We start from the raw sequence: 26602 nt of genomic DNA, 5'->3' as shown, positions 1-26602 counted from the left end.
TCGGCCTCTTACCCTGTTCCCAATTCTGGTCTCTTAACTACCAGGTAACCACAATCACGAAATCTTGCATATCTTTCCGGATATCTTGTAATGCACGAACAGCATTTTTTATATTCTTTTCTCCTTTTCTTTTCCCACAGCTAGTGGCACTTTTATATGTTCTGTTCTGCATCATGCCTTTTTAACTTAACATTATATCTTAGAAGTATTCCTATTACTATACATAAAAGTGTCTTCGCTAATTTTTAAGGCTGCTTAGTATTTCATTTGATAGAGGTATCACAATTTAGTCAGACTTCTAATGATAGACATTTGTGGCGTTTCCAGTATTTTGCTATTTAAACAATATTTCAGTTAATAATTTTGCACCTATCGTTTCGCATATGTACAATATATCCGTTAGGGGAATTTCTGGAAATGGGATTGCTGAGTCTAAGGGGATATGCATTTGCAATTGATCAGCATTGCCAAATTACACTTTCACCAGCAGTTTACGAAAGCTCCTGTTTTCCTATTGCTTGGCCAACGGTGTTAGATTTGGAATCTTTCGCCATCTGAAAAATTGTACATTATTTCATATTTATCCTGTGCGTGAAATTGAGCATCTTTTCAGACATTTAAGAGTTACTTGTGTTGTCAACAACCTTTGATGGTATGGCTGGGGAGGTTGGTCTCGCCACGGAAGAGCCGGCTCTGCTCGCGTCACCTTGGACGCCCTCCCGGCCGCCCGGCCCCGCCCCTGGCTGCGCAGCCCCGCCCCGCTACGTAGCTCGTTACGTGACGTCGGGGCGGTGCAGAGAAGGTTCAGTGACTGCCATTGCTCCTGGCTGGGCTGTCGTTTTTTGCTCACAGACGACTTCAGCCAAATGAAGCCCCCTGCATAGTGGTGGCGGGGACCTAAGGGAAGGTGCCGACGAAGCCCGCACGCCGTCCCCAGTTGTACTTTGCGACCCAGTATCGGCTCTCGGAGGCCGCCTTGTTGCTAGGCAGCCGCGTCTGGGCGCGGGAGGCGAGGTGGGCAATGGACCAGTACTGCATCCTAGGCCGCATCGGGGAGGGTGCACATGGCATCGTCTTCAAGGCCAAGCACGTGGAGGTGAGCGGGGTCCGCGAGGGCCGCCTGGGTCTTCCTCCTTTGGGTTCTATTCATTTCTGGCTATGAGATGTACCCGTTTTCACTTTTACCCTTTAAGGGATGAGATGGGGGGCGTCCAGGTTGCGGCCAGCTGCCTACCACCAGAAATGCCCCTAGGGGCGTGGCTTGGATGCTTCTGAGCTATTTGCCCGGCGCTGCGACTGTTGGCCTTGATTTCCCTCCAGAACGGGGGTGAGGGACGCTTTCCGCTCCCACGAGGGCCTCAGGCTTCTGCATCCCACCCAGATGGCACTTTTCTTGTCCTGTCGTCCCCTTTCCCAGCCAGGGATAGGGTAGCAGGGTCTGTGTACTGCCCCTCACAGACTGGAGAGATCGTTGCTCTCAAGAAGGTGGCTCTGCGGCGGCTGGAGGATGGCATCCCCAACCAGGCCCTGAGGGAGATCAAGGCCCTGCAGGAGATCGAGGACAATCAGTATGTAAGTGGGGCTGGGGTTCTGAGATGCCTTGTCCTGCCCTCCTTCACTCACTTCCACTCTGGGGAGCCCACACCCACTCTGCTCCCTCTTCTCCTTCCTCACCCCTCACTTACTCCCGTTCTTATCTACATATTCATTCTTACCCAGTTACTTCATTTCTCATTTATTCACTCTTCTTGTTCACCCACTTCTTCCTGTACTCATTCATTCATTTAATTCATTCAGTAACTTATGCCTTATTTCTCAAAATGTTCAGTGATTTTTATTGGTAACAATAACTGCCACCTATTGAGCTGATATGTTCTGCAGGCTGGGGTAACTGCTTTACGTACATTGTCCTGAGTTTTTTCTGCTACTCTGCAAAACAGGTGAGCAGGCTCAGCCACCACCTCATGGTACTCAGCTTGTCCATGGAGGCCTTGGCTAAGGTCTGATTGAAGAGTGAGGATGTTTTAACCTTAGGGCCTCCTGTAAGCCCTACCCTGCGTTGGGCTCTGGCAACAGGGAGAGAAACTGGCCCTCACCTGGCTCTTCAGAACTTAAGTGTGGTAGGGGAGATGGACAGAAGCTACAGGATCCAGCTGGGTGGTTTGTCCTGTGATAGAATTGGGAGAGGCTGTGGGCCCGTGAGGAAGGACACCTTACATTCCAGCCTCATTCTTTTCATGGTTCTTTCTCTTGTCCTCAGGGTCTTGTGCTTGCTGTCCCCCTGCTCAGAGCTCCTTCCTAGCTCCCTGCTGACCCCATCCCATCTGTTCTTTTCTATCCTCATTAGAACCTGGATGTATCCTGTAGGTTTGTTCACTCATTTGTCAGTAGTCTGTCCCCCTGTGCTGTGAGCTCCTTAAAGTCCTTCAAGACCCACCAGCCCCTGCACTTGCTCACTGCTGTGCAGCCCAACTTTTGTGATTCTGTGGGCCCTCAGAAAGTACATGTGACATGTCTCCACCTGCCCCAGTGCTGGGGAGTTGTGATCTCCCTTGTCTTCTCTCCATGCTGCAACTTAATGACTCTAGAGGAAAGGGGAGGAGGCTTAATGCTTGTGTGTGTGTGTGTGCGTGTCTATTTTCAGGTGATTTTCTAGTTTGTGGGCTAGGTGGGAGACCAGACACTGCCCTAAGAGGCCTTCTTTAGACCTCTTTTTCCCTGAGTGTGAGTGGAGTGTTAGAGTGGGGTCCTGCCTTCTCGCAGGAGAAGGGAGCAATAAGATCCCACCCAACTCCTTGGTTCTGAGCTCCAATCTCATGTCATCTCCTCTGTCTGCCTTATCCTGTGCTGGGACAAGGGTTGGGGGCTCAGAGAGAGTCTGAGCCATATGAGTCTGGGGGCTGACAGGAGGCCCTGCCTACAGGTGGTGCAGCTGAAGGCTGTGTTCCCACATGGGGCAGGCTTCGTGCTGGCCTTCGAGTTTATGCTGTCAGATCTGGCTGAGGTGGTGCGCCACGCCCAGAGGCCACTGGCCCAGGCACAAGTCAAGAGCTACCTGCAGATGCTGCTTAAAGGCGTTGCCTTCTGCCATGCCAACAACATCGTGCATCGGGTCAGTCACAGCATGGGCAGAGCAGGGTCTGGGGGACAACTGGGCTGGGAGTGGGCCAGCCATTGAAGAAGACATGGTCAGAGGGGCAGGGCCTATATGGGTCAGGGCCAGGGGCTGGTCTTGCACAGGGTGGGGACCTGGGCTGATCTAGCTGCTCAGCCTTCCAAGCGCTTCTCTTCCAAGGTCTTCTGGGGCACTGGAGGAACTGATGCCTCCTTTGGTGCCCTTAGGACCTGAAACCAGCCAACCTGCTCATCAGTGCCTCGGGCCAGCTCAAGATAGCAGACTTTGGCCTGGCCCGGGTCTTTTCTCCAGATGGCAGCCGCCTCTACACGCACCAGGTGGCCACCAGGTAGGGAGGGCCAATTTCCAGGCAGGACCTGGCAGTGGATGGGTCCAACCTTCCCATTGGGGAAGAGATGCTAATGGATTTTCTGTCCAGACATCACTCATGAAGCTAGTATGGAGGCCGGGGTGACCTTCTAGGGCAGCCTGCTGTTGGTGACCTTGGTGTGACTGCCTGCTCTCCTTTCATAGGTGGTACCGAGCCCCCGAGCTCCTGTACGGTGCCCGCCAGTATGACCAGGGCGTGGACCTGTGGTGAGACTCCTGTAGGCTGGGCAAAGGGGAATGTGGGTCATGGGGTCACCTTTTCCTCCTGGGTATTGAGGTCTAAAAGTCTTTTGGGGGTGTTTTCCTGATGCGAATTCTAGGTTGCCTTGGAGTATCTTCCCTAGTTGGGGTGTCTTCCCTAGTTAGGGTATCTCTGAGGAGTTTGGGATCAGTGTTCCTCTCCATGAGATTTGGGTGGGATCAGAGTGGTTGTCTCAAGTGAGGAGGTTCTGGGCTGGGGTGGGAAGGTGGTCTGAGGTGTGGAGTGTCTAAGCTACTACAGGGGTCATAATTCAGGATATAATGTCTCTGAGCTACCCAGAGTCTCAGGTTCCTGGATATGAAGGCTCTAAACCTTTATTTGAGTAGGTTGGTTCGTACATGCCTAAGAATTTGAGATTTTTGGAGGTCTGCCCCTGAATGTGAGTAGGTGGTTGTGTGTCCCAGAGTTTGAGACTTTGAGAAGCCTCAAAACTGCTGAGGGGTTGCTGTGTGTTCCTGAGTTGAGGCTTGAGAGATTCTTGGAAAGGGGGATATGCTCTGTGTTCTAGGCTTCAGGATTTTGATTGGTGATCTGTATTATTGTTCGTGAAGCCTCTAGGCTACTTTATGGGTACCTTGACTCCAGTGTGAGTGGTGGGAGCTTGTGTGAGGAGATCTGTGTCCTGGCAGGGAGTGATGGAGCTGGTATGAGTAAACCGGACACACATAAAGTGTCCGTGGTGTGAGGCAATGGAGCTGGTATGGGGAGATCTGTGTCCATGGTGTGCAGTCTCTGAGCTATTTGGGTTCTGTATCTGCAGGGCCGTGGGCTGTATCCTGGGGGAGCTGTTGAATGGGTCCCCGCTGTTCCCAGGGGAGAACGACATCGAACAGCTTTGCTGTGTGCTTCGCATCTTAGGCACTCCCAGCCCTCAAGTCTGGCCGGTTTGCAGGGCCCTATGGTGGGGAGGGCTGGGGGCAGGTGTCCTCTGTTTCCCTCAACAGCTGATGACTCCCCTTTTTTGCACCTTCTCTCTCATGGTCCCATGTCTTCTTGAAATCCCAGACCACTGGCCCAGCTTAAGGGCTAACTACAGAGGGAACTGGCAAGCAGTGCTGGCCCTGAGGCGCCCCCTTTTCCTCAGGAGATCATGGAGCTGCCGGACTACAACAAGATCTCCTTCAAGGAGCAAGCACCTGTGCCCCTGGGGGAGGTGCTGCCTGATGCCTCTCCGCAGGCCTTGGACCTGCTGGGGCACTTCCTTCTCTACCCTCCACGCCAGCGCATTTCGGCCTCCCAGGTAGAGTGACCCCCATTGCCCTGATCCTCCTTACTCATGCCCATGTGACCCAGGAGGTCAAGATCTCTTAGAACCTGTGATGGGGGATGAGGAGCCAGTATATCTTCCTTGAGCAGGCCCCAGAGGGGCTGTGGGCAGGAAGGGGTGGCCCATTAGAAAGGCATGCCCATCTCACAGAAGAGCACACCTGTGGTTACTGGTGACTCGCACCTTCATCCCTTCATTCCTTCAGCAGGTACTTAGCATTGGCACATGTTGGGCACTGTCTTGGGCCCTGGTCCAGAGTGAACATGTGGACCCAGGGTCCTCTCCATGTCCTAGAGTCTGTGCACTTCTGTCCCTGGGCCTCGCTGACTCACTTCTGCCTCTGCTCAAGTGCCACCTCCCAGGGAATCTCCTCTCACAAATCTTTAGGTCTGCCGCCTCTCCAGCACTAGTCATCTGACATACTATCTTACTTTTTAATCTTGCTTATTGCCCCCCCAATCCCAGATACATCGACCGCATCCCCAGCCTCTGGAGTAGTGCTCAGACAGTAAGCACTCCGAGATGTGAGTCAGCTGAGCTGATAAGCAGATAAACAGTCTCCCCCTCAAGGAAGCAAGTTAAGGCTGGGACCCATAGGTGACTGGTTTCCTTCTGCTGTCCTTTGCTTGCCACCCTCAGGCCCTCCTGCACCAGTACTTCTTCACGGCTCCCCTGCCTGCCCACCCTTCGGAGCTACCGATTCCCCATCGCCCAGGGGGACCGGCCCCCAAGGCCCACCCAGGGCCCCCCCACGTTCATGACTTCCACGTGGACCGGCCCCTCGAGGAGTCGCTGTTGAATCCGGAGCTGATTCGGCCCTTCATCCCAGAGGGCTGAGATGCTGGACCAGGCCTCACCATTCCGTCCCCAAGGCCACTTGGGTTTCTTGTTCCTCTGCTCCAGCCTGACTCTACCTACCATGGCCTCCCCATGGCCACACTACAGCCACCCTGGGCTCACTCCATACCTGGTCCTGTCCCAGCCAGGTGATAAGGACATCCAGCCCCAGCAGTGAAGGAGACCCGTGGCTGTGCCCTCAGCCTCCCATCTGTGTGCTGCTGACTTACCCATCAGAAAGACACAGTGAGCCCGCTGCTGTATCTGCCATGGTGCTGCTTCTCCAGGTGCTGCCTTCCTGGTCAAGGATGGTCCTGGTAGAGCCATCTGTAGGAACATAGAGTAAGATGTCCTCATGTTGGAAATGCAAGTGGGAAGGGACGTTTGGTTTGCTTTTATTCTCAGAGACATTAAATGCTAGTTCAGTTCTGAGGTTTATTATAAAAACTCCAAGTAGTCTGCCTGGTGTCTGCGCCTCTTCCATTCCTATTGAGGGAAGTGGCTGAGGTGGCATCATCTCCTGGCCTTTGGTTCTCTGTGGTCACTGGGAAAGTGGCCCCATCCACTAGAGTGGGAAAGTGGCCCCACTCTAGTCCTGGGGGCTTCCTAAGAGCTTTGTATGACAGAGCTTCCATTAGGAGGTGAGGTAGCAGAAGTCAAGGCCCAGGGATGGCTCAGGTTGCAGACTTAATACCTTAATCTGGTTTATAAATAGCTCCACTCTCAGGAGTAGGGTGAGCCAGGACCAGATGTGCCACCCCCTTATGCAGAGATACTAAGCAGATAAGAAGACAGGCATTCCTGGAACTGATTTGTTAATTCAGTAAATCTCAATACAATTCCATCCCGCTCTTGTTTTTCTTATTTAATAATTCGATAAGACAATTGTAAAATATGTATGAAAATGAAAGGGTTGTGAGGAGAAACAGGAGGCAGAAACAGAAGAAGAGAAAAATGATGAAAGGATTTACCTTATCAGATACCAAGACTTATTGGGCTGTAATAATTGAGAGTAGTGTTGGTTCAGGGATAGATAAAAACAGACTAGAGAAATTTATTCTTAGTAATCTATATTCTTAAAATATTCATTTTGTGCTCCATCTGGGCACTGAGGAAAAGAGGTGACTAACCCTGCCACAGTCACTGCTTTTAGAGGGAATACAAAACACAGTAAACTCTAGTCGCTTTCAGGAAAAGTCTGACTGTCTCATGCCTTTAAAGAAATTTCTGGGATCTGGCCTCTGCCTGTTTCTCCAGCCACATCTGTAAGTTCTAGTCTAGCTCAATTTCTGGTAGCTCTCACCTCCACATAATGGGAGCCTGTACTCACACTCTTGATCACTGACCCTCAACCAAACCTACTCACACAAGACCCTAAAACTTACCCTGCCCTGACCTTAAGCTTTACACTGAACCTGACCCTTACTCATCACCCCAACCCTGACAGATGTACTCACTTAATTCTTTGCTAGACACTTACCCACCCATACCTGACCTTATTCTTGGCATCAACCCTGACCCTTGCCATAACTCTGACTCCACTTGACCTAGAACTTAACCTTGTCTATGAACTTGGGCATCACTGTCACCTTAATACTGGTCCTCTAAATTAACATTCATACTTTTATGCTCATCATGACCTTGATGCTGACCATTAACGTGACTGTCACGCTTATCTTGACCTGGACTTACCCTTGACAATGACAGTTTGTCATGCTGGTCATGACACAGAGCACTCATGAATGATACACTCACCACCCTTAATCTGATTCTGACCCTCAACTTCACTCTGCCTGTAAACTGAATCTTCACCTTAACAAGGACCATCATATTGACCTACCCTGACCCCGAACTTGACTTGAACCTGACCTTGAGCTACACCATACACTCGAGCTGAAACTAATCTACACCCCAAACCTGACCATAACCCTGATCCTGACACCTTGACCTAGACCTCAATTTCACCTCTACCTTAATCCTCATCCTAATTCTGACTCTTGAACAGAACCTAGACTCACTTGGCTGTTGTCAATGACTCACCCTAATCCCATCATGACCTTGAACCTGAAATCACACTTCACACTGACATTGACCTTCGCCATTATGGGGACCCTCATCCTCAGCCTGGTCATCACCCACATCTTGACCTTGAACCTGACCTTGACTGTAAACCTAACTGACTCTCTGTGGTAGGTGGAATAATGCCTGCCCCCAAATATGTCCATGTTCTAACCTATGAAAATGTCATCTTAGCAAAAAGGACTTTGCAGATGTAATTAAGACTACAAACCTTGAGATGGAAAGAGTATCATGGATTATCCAGGTGGGTGTGCGTACAAGAAGGTAGAGTAGGGAAGGCTTGACTTTTTCCAGCAGCAATGGAAAACGAATCCCACCTTTTAATTGACCTTGACAATATCATGTTCATTCTGACCTGAAAACAGACTTGAACCTGACACTGACCCTATCCTCACATTGATCTGAACCCTGAACCTGACACCCTAATCTTTAACATCAACTTCACCCTGACCTTCACTCTGAATCCTACACAGAATTGGACATTCACTGTCAACCTGAGTCCAACTCTCAAACTTACCTCACCCTGACCTTCATCCTCACTTTGATTTTCTAATGGATCCTGACCCTGATCCTGTCCTTGATTATGACTCTCACACTTATCTTGAACTTGATCTTGACCATAACCCTTGCTCTAAAATTTCCCTTACACGAATTTGGACCTTGAACCTGATTCTGACACTCACCACAGCACTGACCTCTGTCTCATCCTCACTCTTAACCTGGTACAGAATTTTACTTTGAAATGGACACTCACTCTTACTCTGATTCTGACCCTTATCACTCTGTCCCTGACCTTACCCTCATCTTGTGACTCTGACCCTCTCTAACCTTGAACTTGTTCATGACCTTCACCCTTATACTAACTGACCTGAACTTAGCCAGGGGCAGGACCAAGTCTAGAGTGAGGTCCAGGGTCAGAGCCCAAGGCTAGCATGAGGATCAAGTTAGTGGTCATGGGTAGAGAGGCACCAGGTTTAGTTAGAGCCAGGGCAAAGTTCAGGATGAGGGTGTGTCAGGGTCTGGGGTTAGGTGAGTGTAGGAATGAGTGTAGGCATGGATAACAGATGCTAGTAAGGATTAGAGTGATGGTCAGGGTGAGGTTGAGGGACAGCGTCAGGATAAGGGCACATGGTCAGGGTGAAGGCCAAGCATGAACCAGATGAGAGGTCTAAGTCAAAGGCCAGGTTTAGAGAGGGGCGTATGTATTGTCAAGGGTGAGGTAAAGGGGCAAGATCAAGCACCACGGCAAGGGTTTAGGAGGTGCTGGTTTGGGGCCACTATAAAGTCCAGCGTGAGGGTCAGTGCAAGGGCAAAGGCCAGGGCGAGGGTGCACGTCAGTATAAAGGGATGGGCGAGTGTCGGGTCAAGGGTCAGGGCAAAAGCGAGGTCCAAGGGTGAAGTCAGGCAAATCGAAGGCTGGGGAGAAGCGAGGCTGGTGGGCTATTGAATGGGGCGGAAGCGCAGCGGGAAGAGCCGGCCAAACGCTGCGGCTGGGGAGGGGATTGGGCTACCAGCGCGGATGCGCGGTGGGCTGGACGAGGATTGGTTGAGCGGGGACGAAATGCAACGGACTGGACGGATTTTGCCTGCAGAGCGGAAGCGCGGTGGGCTGGGCGGGGATTAGCCTGCGGGGCGGAAGCGCTGAGGATTGGTCAAGGATTGGCCTGAGGGGCAGAAGCACGGTGAAGGCGTGGCAGAGCTGGAGCTGTGGACGTGATGGAGCCGCAGCTGGGTCTGCACGAGCTTCTGCATGTCTTCTCCTTCCTGGAGGCCCGAGACCTTCTCTGCGCCGCCCAGGTGGACAAGGTAGCATACCCCGGCGAGAGGCAGGGCAGGGTTCTTGGGCACTGGGTTTCGAAGTCTGGGCCTTCTACCCCGGACTTCAGTTTCCCTATCTGGGAGCGAGTGTTCGGCGGCCCTGAATCCATGACCGGCAGAGGGCGCTAGTGGCCTCTGGAGGGTTACTCTAAACCCCATCCCCACTCTTGGCGCCCTGCCATCAGGGTTACCCTCTAAGGTTGGCTTAGGGCTCTGTTTTCTTTCTCTTCCCACTGCTGGAATATTCTGGCATTTTCCTCCTGGGGCCTGCCTGGAAAGCCACGCCCCCAGTTCGCCCCTAGAGTGGCGACCTCCTGCGGGCTCAGGGCTGTTCCTTCCCAGCCGCTTGCACCTTTGTCCTGGCTCTGCAAAGTGCCTGTTGAGTGCGTTAGTCTCATCTGCACTTCATCCCTTGTTACAGATGCACTAATCTTTTCCTTCCTAGGACTCAGCACAACTGTAAATAGGTGATTGTCTGTAGGATGAATTTAATGTCTGCTTTTCCTTGCTAGACTCATTCCTATCAGGGTTTTTTGTCTTACATCATACTGATTCTAGCACCCTGTATGTGACTTGACATTTAGTGTACTCTAAATATTTGTTGAGTAAATAGATTTCTTTACTTTTAGTATACTTTTTTAAAGTCATTTTTCAAAAACATTAATAAATCCTTAACTGAATTCTATAATTATAATTTTAAATGTGTCAAGTGAAATGCCAGCTTTTCATCCCCATTTTTACCAATAGGGAAAGTGAGTTTCTCAGTGAGTGCATTGTCCAAGACCACCAAGGTATTAGGGCTGGAATTGGATCGTTGGTTGTTTTCACAACAGCAGCAGGCTGAGGATAGCATAGGGGCAGAGTTTGAAAGGGAGGTGCCTTTATACCCTTTGATAGCACCAACTTCTCCAGGTCTTAGCTTCCCATTAGGTAAAATGAGGTTAGTAATCTCTGCCTGTTGGTGTATAGTTAAGGCCAGGATCTAACAGAGGGACCCTTAAAGGTGGGTAGCATTTATTTTGTAGGTTATATTACATGTTATAACTTTATATGTGGGAAGTAAAATCTCAGTTGAGTTTTGAACTGGGAACTATAGAAAAGGGAAATGAATAAATTTTCTTGCCTGGCTTGATTTTGCAAAATACAAACATTCCATTCCTATCAGCCAAAAAGACTTCATAAGGGCTGAGAAAATTTGATCTAGAAGGTGAGCAGGGGCTATGGAAGTGGGGCCTTGGGCTCAACAGACAATGGTTGTTGGATTTGTCAGAGGCTGGAAAACCACATTTCTAGGATGGGACCCTTAGTGGGGCTGGGCCACAGAAAGCTCCAGGTTAGTTCCCACTGAAGCTGTATAGGCTCTGGAGTCCAAGGTGGCCCAGGTGGAGAGGCCAAGAAGTTCCAGGATGCAGGAGCCACCTGAGCCTCTTCTACATACTTATACAGAGGGCAGTTTGTAGAGCAGGGCCTGCATAGTGTCCTCCCCTAGGCAGCTGTTCCCTTGTACCATCTTGGCATCTCTAGGACATCCCCTGGGCCAGTGCCTTAATTTACTCCATTGAAGCAGCCTTCTTATGGGACCTGTTGCTCTGCCCTCATTTTCAATCCTTCCTTCTCACAGCAGCCAGAGCTATTTTACTAAAACACAGTTTGACCCACCACTCTTCCATTCACAATTCTCAAGTAGCTTCTCACTGTTTTTGCTATTACAACTTCTGGGAATTGGTATAAGCCAATCTCCAGCTCCTTTTCCCAGAACTTATGTTCTAATTAAGTGAATTACTCACCATCTTTTTCATTCTTCTGAATCTTTGCCCAGGCAGTTCTGTGTCTCCCTGGAATGCTTCAGCCATTCTTTTAAGGTACAATGACCCATCCTTTGGGACTTGATCAGTAATCACTTCTGAGCCTCTTGGCTCCATTAAGTTGGTCATTCGCTCCTTTCTCACTCGTTGTGTGGTGGTTTTTATTTGAATGTGTCTCTAATTCCCCAGAGTAAGTTTTTTTGAGTGTGGCGCTGACTCTGATTTAGCCCCCTCCACAGGGCCTGGCAGGCTAGGTACTACTAACTGTATGTTTACTGACCAGATACTCTCTTCTCTCCCCTGTTGTTCTAGGTCTGGAATGAGGTTTCAAGAACCAAGGAATTGTGGAGGTGAGTGAAGGAAGAGCCAAATATGGTCAGAAGAATGTCCCGCAAAGGAGAGATATGTGCACTGGATAAGTTTTTTGAGTACTCACTGGCTCTGTTGAGAAGGGACAATCAACAGCCTCTACCAGCAGAAAACTGCTCCCTTGTTGAGGACATAAGACTCTTTTTATAGTATACTGAAATATAAGATTTTTTATTAATGGAGGGGGAAGTTGATATAAGGCAGGGGTACCAAACTCAGGGGCAAAAATGTATAGCAAATGAACACAACTGGCTGACAGAAGACAAGTCAGACATGTAAACCACTTTTATTTTAATTCAACACTGGTGTAACAACATAGTTAAATAAGCATGTGTGATACTAGGACTTAAAAATAAAATTCAAAAAATTAAAGTTGAAAATAAATATTTTAATCATCAAATCATTAAATTTTTCTTTCCTTTTTATTTCTGCTTTGGAACCTGACATTTTTTCTTTTACCTCAAGATATAAGTGTCAGATTTTCTACCTCTTGCTGAGTATAGGACACTATAGCCTTGACTGTCATCTAAGAGTTGTACTTAGTTTTAGTCTCTCACGATGAAAAACAGCTGTTCACACTTGGAAGTCCTTCCCAACGTGGAGGGCATCTCGGCTTCATGGTTGTTATTTTTAGGATAACTGTACATTAAGATATTTTAGAATTCTGGAATACCAGTCTCGCCATACTTAGTTTCAGTATCCTAGGAGAGTTGTGTTTGTTGCTTTTCATTCACTTTTTATTGCCAATAATGTTAATTAGAAAAATGATGTCACTCTCTTCAGTCACTTTTTAAGTAAGAGAACTTTTATTGGTTTTGTCTTTATCTCACCAATTTGAGGAATATACTCTAGATATAACATTCAGTTCTGGAAATCAGTTTATCTGTAGGTAAATAGACAAGATTGTCCTGCCAAATGTGATTCTCAAAGACATTGTGTTACTAGGAATAAGTGAATTGACTTTTAGATTAGTGTAATTATTTGTGGAAGCCCTTGAAGAGCAATGTTCACCTGTTAAAATGGGTAGGATACCAGCCCCAAACTGTAATCTTTGTTCTCATCTTTGCTGACAAGCTGGGGTAGGAATTTCCATTTGTGTGACATGAGTAAGTATATTTCTGTAAGCAGTTTAAAAAAACTCTTCAGCAGCTTTTCACCTAATCTCCATAGGTATATCATATGTTACTGTTGTGCCTCTGTCTGCAAACCAAGTCACAGTCAGTTTTTGGTTCATTATTATTTCATAATATTTGGTGCTAAACTTTTTTGCATAAAGCTATTCCTTGGGATGGTATCCTTGACCTATGCTCTTATAAAAACACTGGGCTTATTATGTTTTTGAGGCTGGGACAGCAGCATTCCAGGAGCGTGATCACATGCATGTATCATGCCTATCATGGTACCAGGCATATAGAAATTGTTATGGATACAGTGAATGAACATGGTTAACTGATCATGTATGTTAAACCTGTGCTCTACAATTTTAATCAAAAATGCTGCAAGTGACTTATTTAAATGCTTCATCACATTTTAAATTCTGCCATTTCTGTAACATACTAAGCTAGCTTTTTGGTTAGTAAAATTGTAAATATTTGCTTTTGTTTAAGATATATAATTTCTGTTGTGTACAATAGATTGTTTTGTTATTAATTGCTATCTGAAAGGTTTTGGTGCCATGATATTTTTTTACTTGCTGTATCATTGTATTTAAGAGGCATATCACATATTTTATTCATTCATACATTAACTTGTTTACAGTCTCCTTTTTTTTTTTTTTTTTTGGTTAAATCATTTGCTTTTCTTATTTCTTCTGAATATTGGTCGTGGGTCCTACTTATGGTTTATGTATAATGGCCTTAATTATGTAGAAATAGACTTCATTTCCACAAAGAAATGTGCCATCTCCCCTTTTTCTTAAACCACATGATCTTCTTGGTCTAGCTTTTATTTTCACACTGTTTAGATTGAGATATGAATAACAAGAAATTTCCCTTTCCTCTTATTTCAACTAAAAGAACATTAACAACATACAGAAATGATGATGTGAGGCAGTTAACAGTTAGCCTCAGAATCCAGGAGATAAGAGGGATGGCGAAGACCACGGTGGAGCTTAGAGCTCATTCTTTAAAGGGTACAGCTCTGTGCAGCTCCAGACAAATTTTGCCAGGTGGGACTTTGGGCTCAGTATAGCTAGACCTTACGCTTTTACCTGATTTTGATGTGAAGTCTCCTGATTTATATGTGTTGGCAGCTAGTTCACATGCAGGCCAAACAATATAATCTGGCGTCCCATTCTGCCCACAAGCTGCCAGTATACTACTTCTGGACCAGAGTTTTGGCAAGCACAGAAAAACCTTTATCCAACACAAGCACTGAATCTTTCTCAGTGTGTTAGAACAAGGGTCCCCATCCCCAGGGCTGCGGACTGGTACTTGTTTGTGGCCTGTTAGGAACCAGGCCGCACAGCAAGAGGTGAGCAGCTGGCAGCAAGCAAAGCTTCATCTATATTTGCAGCTGCTCCCCAGTGCTGGCATCACCACCTCAGCTCTACTTCAGATCATCATACATTAGATTCTCATAGTAGTACCAGTCCCTGGTGCCAAAATTTTGAGGACCGCTGTGTTAGAAGGTTCTTGATGCCTAGCACAGAGCATGGCACATATATGTCAATGAGGGGGAAGACTGAGATTAGAAAACCTTCAAAGTCTCACTACCACAGAATTGTCTTTACTGGACCGGTCTGGTGTTTCTTGGAAGACCCCACATGCTGGCTCTTTATTTTCCCTGACTTGGAGTTCACCCAGTGTGAAAAGGCTTTGGGGCATTTGTCAAAACAATTATAAACAACTGATTAACTTTGTGGCTGTCAGAGCTGATGGATGACAGTTATAGAAACAGTAGGCTAGCCAAAAAAACTTCAAATGAAAAGACAGGAATGTGATATCTTTAGGGGTTTTGGAAAGCCCCAACATATTCCTAGAAATCTAGAAGGCCATGCGTGCATGCAGGGCTTTGCACTAAGGAAAGACCTAAGAGGGCTCTAAACTCTCACTTCTGGCTGACTTTGAGGTTCTGTGCAAGCAGGAAGTGAAGGCTAAGGCACAGTAGTCAACTGCCTGACTGAGTGTTGAACACATGCCCCAACATGCACACAGAGCTTTGGCAATGACTAGACTTAGTAGTTCTAGATGTTTAGGAAATTTCTATCCAGGTGTTAGCATTAATTTAACTGAGCAGAGGCTTTAGTGGCCAGACATAACAAAGAATACAGACTTTTCAGAATTAGTTTATAAATGTCACTAAACAAACAACAAACATCAACAACAACAAAGCTGGGGTGGGGGGAATCAGATTTCCAGAGTTCCACATTATGTGGAACTTTATATAAGCAAAGACTTTAAATCAGCTATTTTAAGTACAGTTGACTCTTGAACAACTATACTTAAAATAGCTGATTTAAAGGGGTTTAGGGCACTAACTCCCCTGCACAATCAAAGACCATATATAACTCTTTGACTCTCCCAAAACTTAAATTTTAATAACCTGTTGATAAGAAGCCTTACCAATAACATAAACAACCAATTAACATTTTGTATGTTAATTGAATATGTATTACATACTCTATTGTTACAATAAAATAAGCTAGAGAAAAGAAAACTATAAGGAAAATACATTGACAGTACTGTACGTATTTTTTGAAAAATAATCCACTTATAAGTGGACCTGTGTAGTTCAAACCCATATTATTCGAGGGTCAACTGTATGTACAAAGAACTAAAAGAAACCATGTGAAAAGAACTAAAGGAAAGTAGAAGGACAATGTCTCATTCAATAGAAAATAATCAAGAGAAATTATAAAAAACTAAATAGGAATTATGGAGTAGAAAAGTACGATATCAAATTAAAAATTCAAGTGCAGATTTGAGCAGGCAGAAGAAAGAATCAGTGAACTTGAAGTTAGGTCAATTGAGATCCAGTCTAAGGAACAGAATGAATATAAAGATGAAGAAATATGCATAGTGCCTAAGAGACCTGTGGACACGATCAAGCATACCAACAATGCATAATAGGAGTCTCAGAAAGGGGAAGGGAAGAAGGAAGAAAGTATTTAAAGAAGTAATGGCTGAAAACTTACTCAATTTGATAGAAAATGTTAATTTACACATCCAAAAACTCAATGAGTACAAGTAGGATAAACGCAAAGAGTTTCACATTGAGACACATTATAATCAAATTTGAAAGCCAAAATCAGAAAGAGAAACGTGAAAGCATTAAGAGGAAACAATTCATCATATACAAGGGAACCCCAATGAAATTAATGGTTGATTTCTCATAAAAAACTTGGAGCCCAGAAAGTAGTGGGATGACATATTGAAAGTATTGAGAAAAAAATGTCGCTCAGAATTCTAGTCTAGCAAAATGAAGGAGAAAGTTAAGACATTTCCACATTAACAAAAGCTCAGAGAATTTGTTGCTGGTAGACCTTGCCCTGCAAGACATGCTAAAAGGAATCTTTCAGCCTAAGGACATTAGACAAGAACTTGAATCCACGTGAAGAAATAGCACCATAAAGTGATTATATACGCATATATAAAAGGCAGTATGAAGTGTATTTTTTGTTTGTGACTCTTTTTCTCCTATGTGAGTTAAAAGACAACTTTTATTGCATAAAGCAATAACTATAAATCTCTGTTAGGTACATAATGTTTAAAGATTTAATTTGTATGACAATAACAGCATGAATGAGGGGGCAGGAAATGGAGCTATATAGGAGCAAAGTTTTTGAATACCATTGAAATTAATAGATATTAATCAAAACTAGATCGTCGTAAATTAAGATTTTAATAGTAATCCCCTAGGCAACCATTAAGAACTCAAAAAATAAGGTATGAGAAATGACAATGGATTAAAATAGGTACTACAAAGTATTTAATACAAAAGAAGGCAATGATAGAAGAAGAGCGGGGAAAAGACATAGAAATATAGAAAAAAGCAAAATGACATATGTAAATCCTAACTTATCAGTAGTTATATTGAATATATATGGATTAAACACTCCAGTAAAAAGGCAGAAGTTTGGCAGAAGGGGTTAAAAATACCCACCTTTATGTCTATAATAGACATATGTCTATAATAGACACACTTTAGACTCAAAGACTCAAGCTTAAAAGAATGGAAACAGATATACCATGCAAACAGTAACCAAAAGAGAGCTGGAATGGCCAAGCTAATATTAGACAAAATAGACCTTAAGACAGAAGGTGCTACTACAGACAAAAAAGGATATTTTAAACAAACAGCTTAATCCATCAAAATCTAAAAATTGTAAACATATATGCACCTAATAACTGAGCATCAAAATACATGAAGGGCTGACAGAACTGAAGGGAGAAATAGACAATTCAGCAGTAAGAGCTGGGTACTTTAAAACTGCAGACACTTTAATTCCAGTTGCATGACCAGGGCTTCATAACCTTGGGTGAGCTGTTTACCTCTCTCTGCCTCTCTGTCCTCGTATAGGATGGGGATCAGACCTACTTCACAGGGTTGTTATTGCAGATTGACTGGATACACAAAAAGCACTTATACCTGACGTGGTGAGTACTAGCTCGGTGTCTTCTCAATCATTTCCCCCATTTAACAGCAGAGGAAATCGAGGCCTGTGTAGGCAAAGTGAAGTGTCTAAGCTAATAGGTGGTGAAACCGAGAATCAAAGCTAGGCCTATTGATACCACAGTACCTTCTAATGACTGCTCTGTCCTGCTTGGGACTGTGGGTCTGTTTTTTAGGCAGCTTTGTCTGAGACGCTGGTCCTCCTGTAAAGACTCCCAGATGACCCTAGGCACACAAACATGGAAACAGTACTATCTCTGCCGATCGGAGCTGGAGTTCCGAATGGAATCCGGACGGCCAGAGAAGGATTTCATCTGCAAAGCCATTGCTGGGCACAAAGGTATGGAGTGGGGAGTGTGGTAGCTGGACGCTTTCCCACTGCTCACTCTCCTGGTGGAGTCTCATGGGATTTTGTGTTTCAGCCAGTGAGTTGGGAAATGCCACTTGACAGGTACATACCATTCTGGGTTCTATATCTGTGTTATGTCATTTGCTCGTCACTGTAATTCTATGAGGAAGGGATCATTACATCTATTTCATGGTTATGTGGCTGGTAGGTTGTGGGCAGTCCTGGGCATGAAATGCAAGTCGTAAATTTAAAGCCTTAGCCCTTGCTGTCCACTGCTGTCCTCAAGCCAGCACCTATTTTACTGCTGAAAGAGAAAGAGGAGTGATTGTCTCACCTCCCCTACACCAGGTTCAGTGTTCACATTTAAGGCATCCAAGTGTGCATTGAAAGTCTTATTCTCTTTTAGGAGAGATAGATGAGCTGGCCTACATCTCAACCAACGAGTACCGCTTTGATGGGCAGGAGAAGTCTGTGGTGTGCACTGTGTCCTCAGATGGCACCGTGCGTGCCTGGGATCTGCAAGAGGTGAGCAGCCCGGAGGAGGACAGGATGAGTACTGACCTCGGTCTTATTTAACCATGACAGAGAGGAGTGGGAGCCCCATTGTACAGATGAGAAATCTGAGTTGCAAGAGGTTCAGTCCCCATGCTAGGTCACACTTGAAATGTGAGTTGACTGATTGCAAATGACATGCTCCTAACTTCTGCTGTGCAGTGCCCAGTGGAGGCTGTTTGCTTCAGGCTATGGCAGCGGCCATGCTCAGTTCTGTCCACATTGGAGCTGACGGCAGCCCCCTGAATGGTTGTGCCCAGGGAATTGCAGCTTGTAGTCACTCCTACGTGCAAACTAAGTGTTAAACCTTGATAACTTGATTAGTATTTTACATGTTGTTGGCACTCATAGCTAAAATCTTTCCTGTCCATTTTCTCATTTGATTCTCACAACAGCTAAGCAGACTTCTCATTATTATTACTATTATCCTAATTTTATACAAGTATAGACTGAGCCTAGGAGAGGAGGGTATCTCTGAGTTTGTTGTCCACCCTGAAAATCCAGGGTTCCGCCTGGCTCACACATAGACAAAAACTAATTTCCTATAATGGATCCTCTCCTGGAAAACTGTAGATTACTTCACGTTTCCAGATGCTCTAGATATGCAAAGGCACCTCTGACGCCTTGTGGTGATGTGGGTGCTCATCTTCGTGGCCCAGGTCTGCTGGAAGTGGCAGGTTCCTTTCACGTGAAAGTTGTGCATAGAGAGCAGAGTAGGGTCCCCAAGCAGAGCTCAAGGAGGCTCCACCTAATTCCCACAGATCTCTTCTCTGAACTCTCCCGCTTCCTGTGAAGAGGGCACCCAGGTTCTCAGCAACCTCTGACCGTGCGTGACCTGAGCCTTTCTTCTCAGTCCGGATAGGAAGCTGGCTAATGGGAGCTGCATTCTGGTACCCTTGTGCTGGCCTTGGGATCACTGCCCCACCTAGGCTTTATATTATCATCCATGAAAGAGAAGTGGTATGAGCTCTGTTTGGTGATAGAGGGATGCGGGGTGGTGCTTTGAAATGGCCAACTGAGATCCTGAGGCCACTAGTGGCTGCCAATGTGTGAGTGAGTCTCTGAAAGTCCCAGCTGAGCTCCAGCCCAGGATTCCAGAGAGATGCAGGATGACAGACCAGGTCTTGTAAGCAAACCAGGATAGGGACATGGAAAGGGAAGATCAATGAGAGCAGGGGAGCCAGAGCAGTTGTAGAATGAGTCATGGTTATCATTTGTTTTGCTTTTGAATCATGAAAGGAAAAATGAAGCTAAAAAGATACTTTGTGAGAAGTGAAAACACTGTCTCCCTACTACTTTTCTCAGATTCTTTTCCCAGAGGCAACCATTTTTTTTTAATCATTTCTGATTTTAGTTTTCCTGGTGTCTATCAGTTTATCAATTTTTATGTTCGATTAGCAGATTTTCTCGATTTGTATACTTTAGAGAGTGTCTGTTGGTTGTCTGCTTTATAGAAACATTTTTGATTTCCAGAAACAGTTTCATTTTCTTCAATTGCTCTTTTTTTGTTTAAAGATACACTTATTTGCATCATTTCTCTTTCCTCCATGGTTAATTTTTCAGTTGTTTATCTTGGTTTTTCTTATATACAAGTTGATGTTTGACACTCTAATTTCAAGTGGAAGTCTCTGGTAATTGGTGTACGTGACGGGTTTGTTTTACTATTTTGTTGCTCCATTTCCCCACAGGCCTCTCCGGGAAGAGACCTGCCTCGGGCTGTGGACCGTGGCCGCCCATGGGCAGGCTTAGGTTTAGGAGCTCTTGCACGGGAAGATCTGAAGGCTTGGCAGTTCTATAGTTTCCAAAACAGAGGTCTGACTTGGAACAGAGAGAGCTTTGGTGCAGGGGTCAGCAGACTTTTTCTGTAAGAGCCAGATAGCAGATATCTTAGGCTTTGTAAGCCATGTGATCTCTGTCACAACTGCTCAACAATGTTGTTGGAATGGAGAAGCAGCCATAGATAACAAGTAAACAAAAGAGAGTGCTGTGTTCCAGTAAAACCGTATTATGGACACGGAAATGTGAGTTTCGTATAATTTTCACATGTCATGAAATATTCTTTTGGGTTTTTTTAAACTAAAATACAAAATGGGCAGTGGGCTTACCAAACTCTCCTTTAGTGTGTGGTTTGTTGTTTCCACAATGGGACTGTTTCTGAGTGGCAGAGTCCTCTATACCCATCTGCCTGGCTTCCCAACCTTAATACACTTTTGAGCATTTGTTTGAACCTTATTTTTAAAAAGTTCAGTCATTTGTTTGGAATTGTGCAGTATATAGCCTTTTCAGATTGGCTTCTTTCACTTAGCCATATGCATTTATAGTCGTCTCCCGTTACCCGCCAGGGATACCTTCCAGGACCCCTGGTTGATGCCTGAAACCTTGGACAGTACTGAACCCTATATGTACTATGTTTTTTCCTGTATGTACCTATGATAAAGTTTAATTTATAAATTAGGTACAGAAAGAGATTAACAGCAATAACCAATAATAAAATGGAATGGTTATAATTTTTTTACATTTTTATCTTTAATTCATCAAGAATTATTTTTGTATTTAATTGGAAGTAGGATTTACCTGTAGTTTATTCCAACTACGTAGCCAGCTACCTCAACAGTTTATTGAATAGTCTTTTCTGCACTGACTGACATTGCCTCCTATTTTATACATCAAATTTTCATTTATATTTGGGCCTTTGATCTCTTTTCTGTTTTATTTATTTGCATGGTTGTTGTGCTGGTGTCATGTTATTTGAATAGCTTATAATTTAGCTTCATAAAGTTTTGAATATCTAGATGTAGAGCAGATCCTCTTTACAATTGTGTTTTCAAAGTTTTCCTCATAGTCATTCTTCCATATGAACTTTGGAACCATTTTTTTTGAGGTCTAAAACAAATCAAATTTGAATTCTGATTGAAATGCATTACATTTATAAATCATTTTGGAAAGGGCTGACATTTATAATGCATGAAATCTTCCCCAAACATGAGCTGTTTGTATTTGTCCAGCTCTTAAACTGATGAGTAAAGTCTTGAATACTCTTTACTCCTCTCGCTAAACTTACTCTTGGCTTTTTACATTTTCTTGTTAATAATAGCTAGTAAGTTGCTAAACAGTATGGTAGTAATAGCATAAGAATGGGATATTTTTCTATTTTTGTTTCTGTCTTGTTACTCTAAATATAAAGGAAAAATACTGATTTTTTTGTATTTGTATCTTGTATTACTCAGTTTAATAAAGTCTCTTATAATAGTGTTTTATCTGTTCTACATTTATATTACATGAAAATAATGTATTTTCATCATATAATTCCTAATATTTGTATTTGTTATTTTCATTTGTTAGTCCCTCACCTAGTGTTTCTAAAACCAAACTGATTAATAGTGATAGGCATTCTGTCTTGTTCCTGATTTTTTTCTAGGTATGCCTTTAGTTTTTTTATTTTTATTTTACTGTGGTAAGAACACTTAACATAAGAGCTGCCCTTTGAACAGATTTTTAAGTATACAGTAACCATAGGCACAGTGTTGTGCAGCAGATTTCTAAGACTTAATTCATTCTGCATTATTGTACACCCGTCAGACATCTGCTCCCATTTTCTCTCCTCCAGCCCCTAGCAACCACCATTCTGCTCTCTGCCTCTATGAGTTTGACTATTTTAGGTACCTTACGTAAGTAGAATCCTACAGTATTTGTCCTGTGACTGGCTTATTTCACTTAGCATAATGTCCTTAAAATTCATCCATGTTGTCAAATATTGCAAGATTTCCTTTTTTTTTAATGCTGAATAATATTCTATTGTATGTATGTGTGTGTGGTGGGGGGTTTACACACACACACACCACATTTTCTTTATTCATCCATTGGTGGATATTTAGGTTGTTTCCATATCTTAGCTCTTGTGAACACTGCTGCACTGAACATGGGAGGGCAGATATCTCTTTGAGATCTTAATTTCACTTCTTTGAATAAATACCTAGAAGTGGGATTGCTGATCATAAGGTAGCTGTATTTGTAATTGAGGAACTCCATACTGTTTTCTATAACAATTTATATTTTACCAACAGTGCAGAAGGATTCCCTTTCCTCTACATCCTCACCAACACTTGTTATTTATTTATTTTGATAATAGTTATCTTAACAGGGGTGATGTGAGATCTGTTTCATTGAGTTTTGATTAGCATTTCCCTGATTAGATTAGTGACCTTGAACACTGTTGGCCATTTATGTGTTTGAAACGTTTGTTCAAGTCTTTAGCTCATTTTTAAATCAGGTTGTTAGTTTTTTGCTCTTGAGTTGTAGGAGCTTATGTATTTTAGAAATTAACCACTTATCTCAGTGGTCCCCAACCTTTTTAGCATCAGTGACCAGTGTCCCTATGAGAATCTAATGCCTGACGATCTGAGGTGGAGCTGAGGCAGTGATGCTAGTGCTGGGGAGAAGCTGCAAATATAAATGAAGCTTCGCTCGCCCACCCACCGCTCACACCCTGCTGTGGGACTCGGTTCCTAACAGGCTGCAGACCAGTACTGGTCTGTAACCCAGGGGTTGGGGACCCCTGCTTTATCTGACAGATGGTTTGCAAATATTTTCTCCCATTCCATATATTGCCTTTTCATTCTATTCATTGTTTCCTTTGCTGTACAGACCTCTTTTGAATTTGATATTTGCTTTTAGTGTCTGGTAAATATTATTTATTATATCATTGTCCTATGTTACTTAGAGATTTTTAAAAAAATTTTTAAAAATCTCTAAGGAATGGCTGTTAAAATTTGGCAATAGGTGCCAGTGCTTTGGGGGCATTTATTGATTATTTTCTGTGGCACCCCAGTCTTAATTTGAAATATAATTATTCAAACTATCCTTGCATTTCTGGAACCAACCCTAATAGATCGTAGTATATAATTTTTTTAATATATTGCTGGGGCTCTGAATAATAATACTTAAATGTACTTAAAAGTTATATTTGTCTGTATTTTGTTTTATTGCTACTTTCACAGAAGGCATCAAGAGCTTTCTATCGTTTTCTATAACCTGAAATAGTAAAAGGAATAGGATAGGAATTATATGTTTCTTAAGAGATGGACTGAGTCACTTGTGAAGTAAGTGTCTGGGCCTTTTGTCTCTGCCTTTTCAGTTTCCTTTGTAACTCCTCTTCTCTCCAGGTTTTTACCTGTTTTTCACTCAAGCTGAATCACTTATATTTTGCTAGAAAATTATTCTAAATTTTCAAGTGTTTTGCCTTAACATCGCCATTGCCAGTGATGGTGTGGTTCTTCCTCATACTCACTGTGGATGAGTCTTTTTATATAATATCACTGGGTTCAGTTTGCCAACATTTATTTAAAATTTTTTGGATCTATATATATATATATATATTTTTTTTTAATTAAGTTTATTGGGGTAACATTGGTTAATAGTTATATCATTTTCAAGTATACATTATAATTTAACATCTGTATATTCTATTGTGTGTTTACCACTCAAAGTCCAGTTTCCTTCAGCTACCATATATTTGATCCCTTTTACGCACTTCACCCTCACCCTATACCCCTATATTTGACCTCCTTTACCCCATCTACCTCCCACCTCCTCTCCCACCCCTTACCCTCTGGAAACCACTAGTCTATAGTTCATGTCCATGAGTCTCTGTTTGTACTGTTCATTTGTTGCTTTTAGGTTTATATCCCACATATGAGTGATATCATGTGATTTTCAACTTTTGCTGTCTGGCTTCTTTCGCTTAGCATGATTATCTCGAGGACCATCCGTGTTGTCGCAAATGGCAGTATTTCATCTCTTCTTATAGCTGAGTAATATCCCATTGTATATATGTACCGCAGCTTCTTTATCCAATCATCTATCATAGGACACTTCAGTTGTTTCCATGTCCTGGCCACTGTGAATAGTACTGCCATGAACATTGGTGTGCAAATATCTTTATGGATATGACTTTTTAAGTCTTTAGGGTAAATACCCAGTAGAGGGATTGCTGGATCATATGGTAGATCAATTCTTACTTTTTTGAGGAACCACCATACTGTTTTCCATAGTGGCTGTACCCATTTTCAGTCCCACCAGCAGTGTATGAGGGTCCCTTTTTCTCCGCATCCTCTCCAGCATTTGTTATTACTTTGGACCTATATTCTGGAATACATTTTTAAAATATTTATTTGTAAAGGTCACGACAGTATTTTTGAAAAAAATAAAAGCATGGCAACATTTTGCAGTCACAGATTAATAACAGATCGGGACGCCACTAACATTGCAGTGGTACACAGCTTAAGAGTCAGAGTTCTGAAAGTCCTGTTTGAAAAACCAATTGTGCCCTCTCCTGTTTCCCCAACCCCAGATGAATCAATGTTCCCCAAATTAGGGGATAATTAGGCATCTAAATGTTAGGCATCCCTTGAGTTCTATGGAAGATGGTTCACTTTCTTCCTGCTGCCTCCACAAAGGGTAGCCTTCCTGTCCCAAAATACTGACATGATTGTTTATATTATTATAATTATATAAATGCTTTTCACAGCTAAGCCATGAAGTAAACTAACATTTTGCTTTTCCTAAAGTCAATAATTATTCTTTTAAAAATTTTTCGTTTTCTTTGTTCTCACAATATTTGTCTCTATGTTTTATTCACTGTCCCTTGGAGAATCCTAGGGTTTGAGTTTGTCTTTCTCTAGCATTGAAGTATCTGGTGTCACCAAAAGCCTCTGACTGCCCCCGGATCCCTGGCACATTGAGTGGAGTCAGGGTCCCCAGGCCATCACTGGTCGGTGTGTTCCTGTCCCCTGTTGTGCTGGCTGCTGCTTTCCATTCTGAAATAGGAAGAGGAGTTTAAGTGCTCATTTGCCCACTTCATGCCACTAACCACCAGTAAATATTCCATATTTTCCAAAACTCGCCATCTGCCCATCACTAGTGCTGAGTTCTGTGCCAGTGAAGCATGTTAGCTGTTTGAGCAACAGAAATTAATTGTTGATTTGTGACCTGAGGGGGAAGAAAGAAACTAGTGGAAGAATACTGAGATAATATGATAGGAAAAAGAGATCAAGATCATGATAAAAAGATAATGTGATAGAAAAAGGATCGTAGAAACCCAAAATTGGAACGAAACCTTGTGTGGCAGCTCTGGGAAACGTGGGAACAGAGGTTAGTGGATTGGTTCTCTGATGCCCTGTCTTAGTCTACCGTGGGCCCTCTGGCACCCGGGCCCTGGACTTCTCTGATCCAGCTCTCAGAGTCCTGCAAGGAACCATGGAACCAACCCAGCCTGGACCACCAGTTTCCTCTGGGCATGGGCCTGGGCCAGGGCTGGCCAGTGGTGGTGCTACTAGGTCCACTGCAGGGAAGGGATGTGCTGAATGGGGCAGCTGCAGCTATGCAGCATAAACTGTTCATATCCACAAGCCCCCATTGGCTTATATGTGAAACTGGACTACCCAGGACTGAGCAAGATGTTGTGTGTGGAGGTTCTCTGTATGCAGTCATGGATGGCCAGGTCCCGGGTGGGGTGTGTAGTGTTGGATCCTGCCTCCCTGCCTAGCCTTCCTCAGCTGAGCTGTAGGTAACCACTGGAAGTGCTTCTGACACGGAGCCAGTGTGCATGCCTGACCTCACCCTAGGTCTTCCTGGAGATGCCACCTAGAATTCCTAGTCTCCACATGCCCATGCTCAGCCACCACTGTCCTTCTCCAGGACACACCTGTCTCCTCTACCATGAAACACCACTTCTGTGGTGTTCCCAGCCACACTGTGGGTCCTGCGAGGGTGGGGATCGGGCCCTTTTCACCTGTGTGTCCTCAGTGTGCACTGGAGATTGTTGAATGAATGAAAAGAAAGTGTTTATGAAATAAATGGGCTCTATATAAGTTCTTATATTAATTTTGTTGTTGCCCAGGGCACAGAGATCTGGTCGAGTCCTCTACAGCCTGCTGCTCTGGTGAATTTGGTGACCTACCCTCGGCTACAGCTGGTTGTCACTGTGGACGAGCGGGGACTAATCAAAGTGTGGGAAGCAGAAAATGGGTGGGAGTCAGCCTCCTTCTTTCTGCCTACACACTCATCTGCACTGGAGGCCTGTGACCATCCAGAGGGCCCCCTCCTGCTGGTGAGTGACCTGGCTCTCAGGAGCCTCTGTAGGTGCTAG

The 26602-nt window shown here is 44.2% G+C and overlaps 1 protein-coding gene across 9 annotated transcripts in view; it reads left to right on the top strand.

Annotated features, from left to right (window-relative positions):
- Nucleotides 1-767: 767 nt before the first annotated feature.
- CDK20 (cyclin dependent kinase 20) overlaps nt 768-26602 on the top strand; it is a 39276-nt gene continuing 13441 nt past the window's right edge. For 2 of the 9 annotated variants that reach the window (XM_039852126.1, XM_039852127.1), the window contains exons 1-11: nt 769-1096; nt 1459-1572; nt 2924-3112; nt 3343-3464; nt 3650-3712; nt 4528-4651; nt 4852-5007; nt 11886-11923; nt 17732-17895; nt 18311-18429; nt 26354-26563. In XM_039852126.1, the coding sequence (XP_039708060.1) occupies nt 1022-1096; nt 1459-1572; nt 2924-3112; nt 3343-3464; nt 3650-3712; nt 4528-4651; nt 4852-5007; nt 11886-11923; nt 17732-17895; nt 18311-18429; nt 26354-26563 (1374 nt within the window). In that variant the 5' untranslated portion in view covers nt 769-1021. Of the gene's footprint in view, nt 1097-1417; nt 1573-2923; nt 3113-3342; nt 3465-3649; nt 3713-4527; nt 4652-4851; nt 5008-5673; nt 6716-11885; nt 11924-17731; nt 17896-18310; nt 18430-26353; nt 26564-26602 lie in introns of those variants that run through there. The other 7 variants (XM_039852124.1, XM_039852125.1, XM_039852130.1 and 4 more) reach the window with 7 other exon arrangements.

The sequence above is a fragment of the Pteropus medius genome, unplaced genomic scaffold (genome assembly GCF_902729225.1).
Source record: "Pteropus medius unplaced genomic scaffold, Ma_sr-lr_union100, whole genome shotgun sequence".
Classification (NCBI taxonomy): Eukaryota; Metazoa; Chordata; class Mammalia; order Chiroptera; family Pteropodidae; genus Pteropus; species Pteropus medius.
This window is presented reverse-complemented; position numbering and strand designations above follow the sequence as displayed.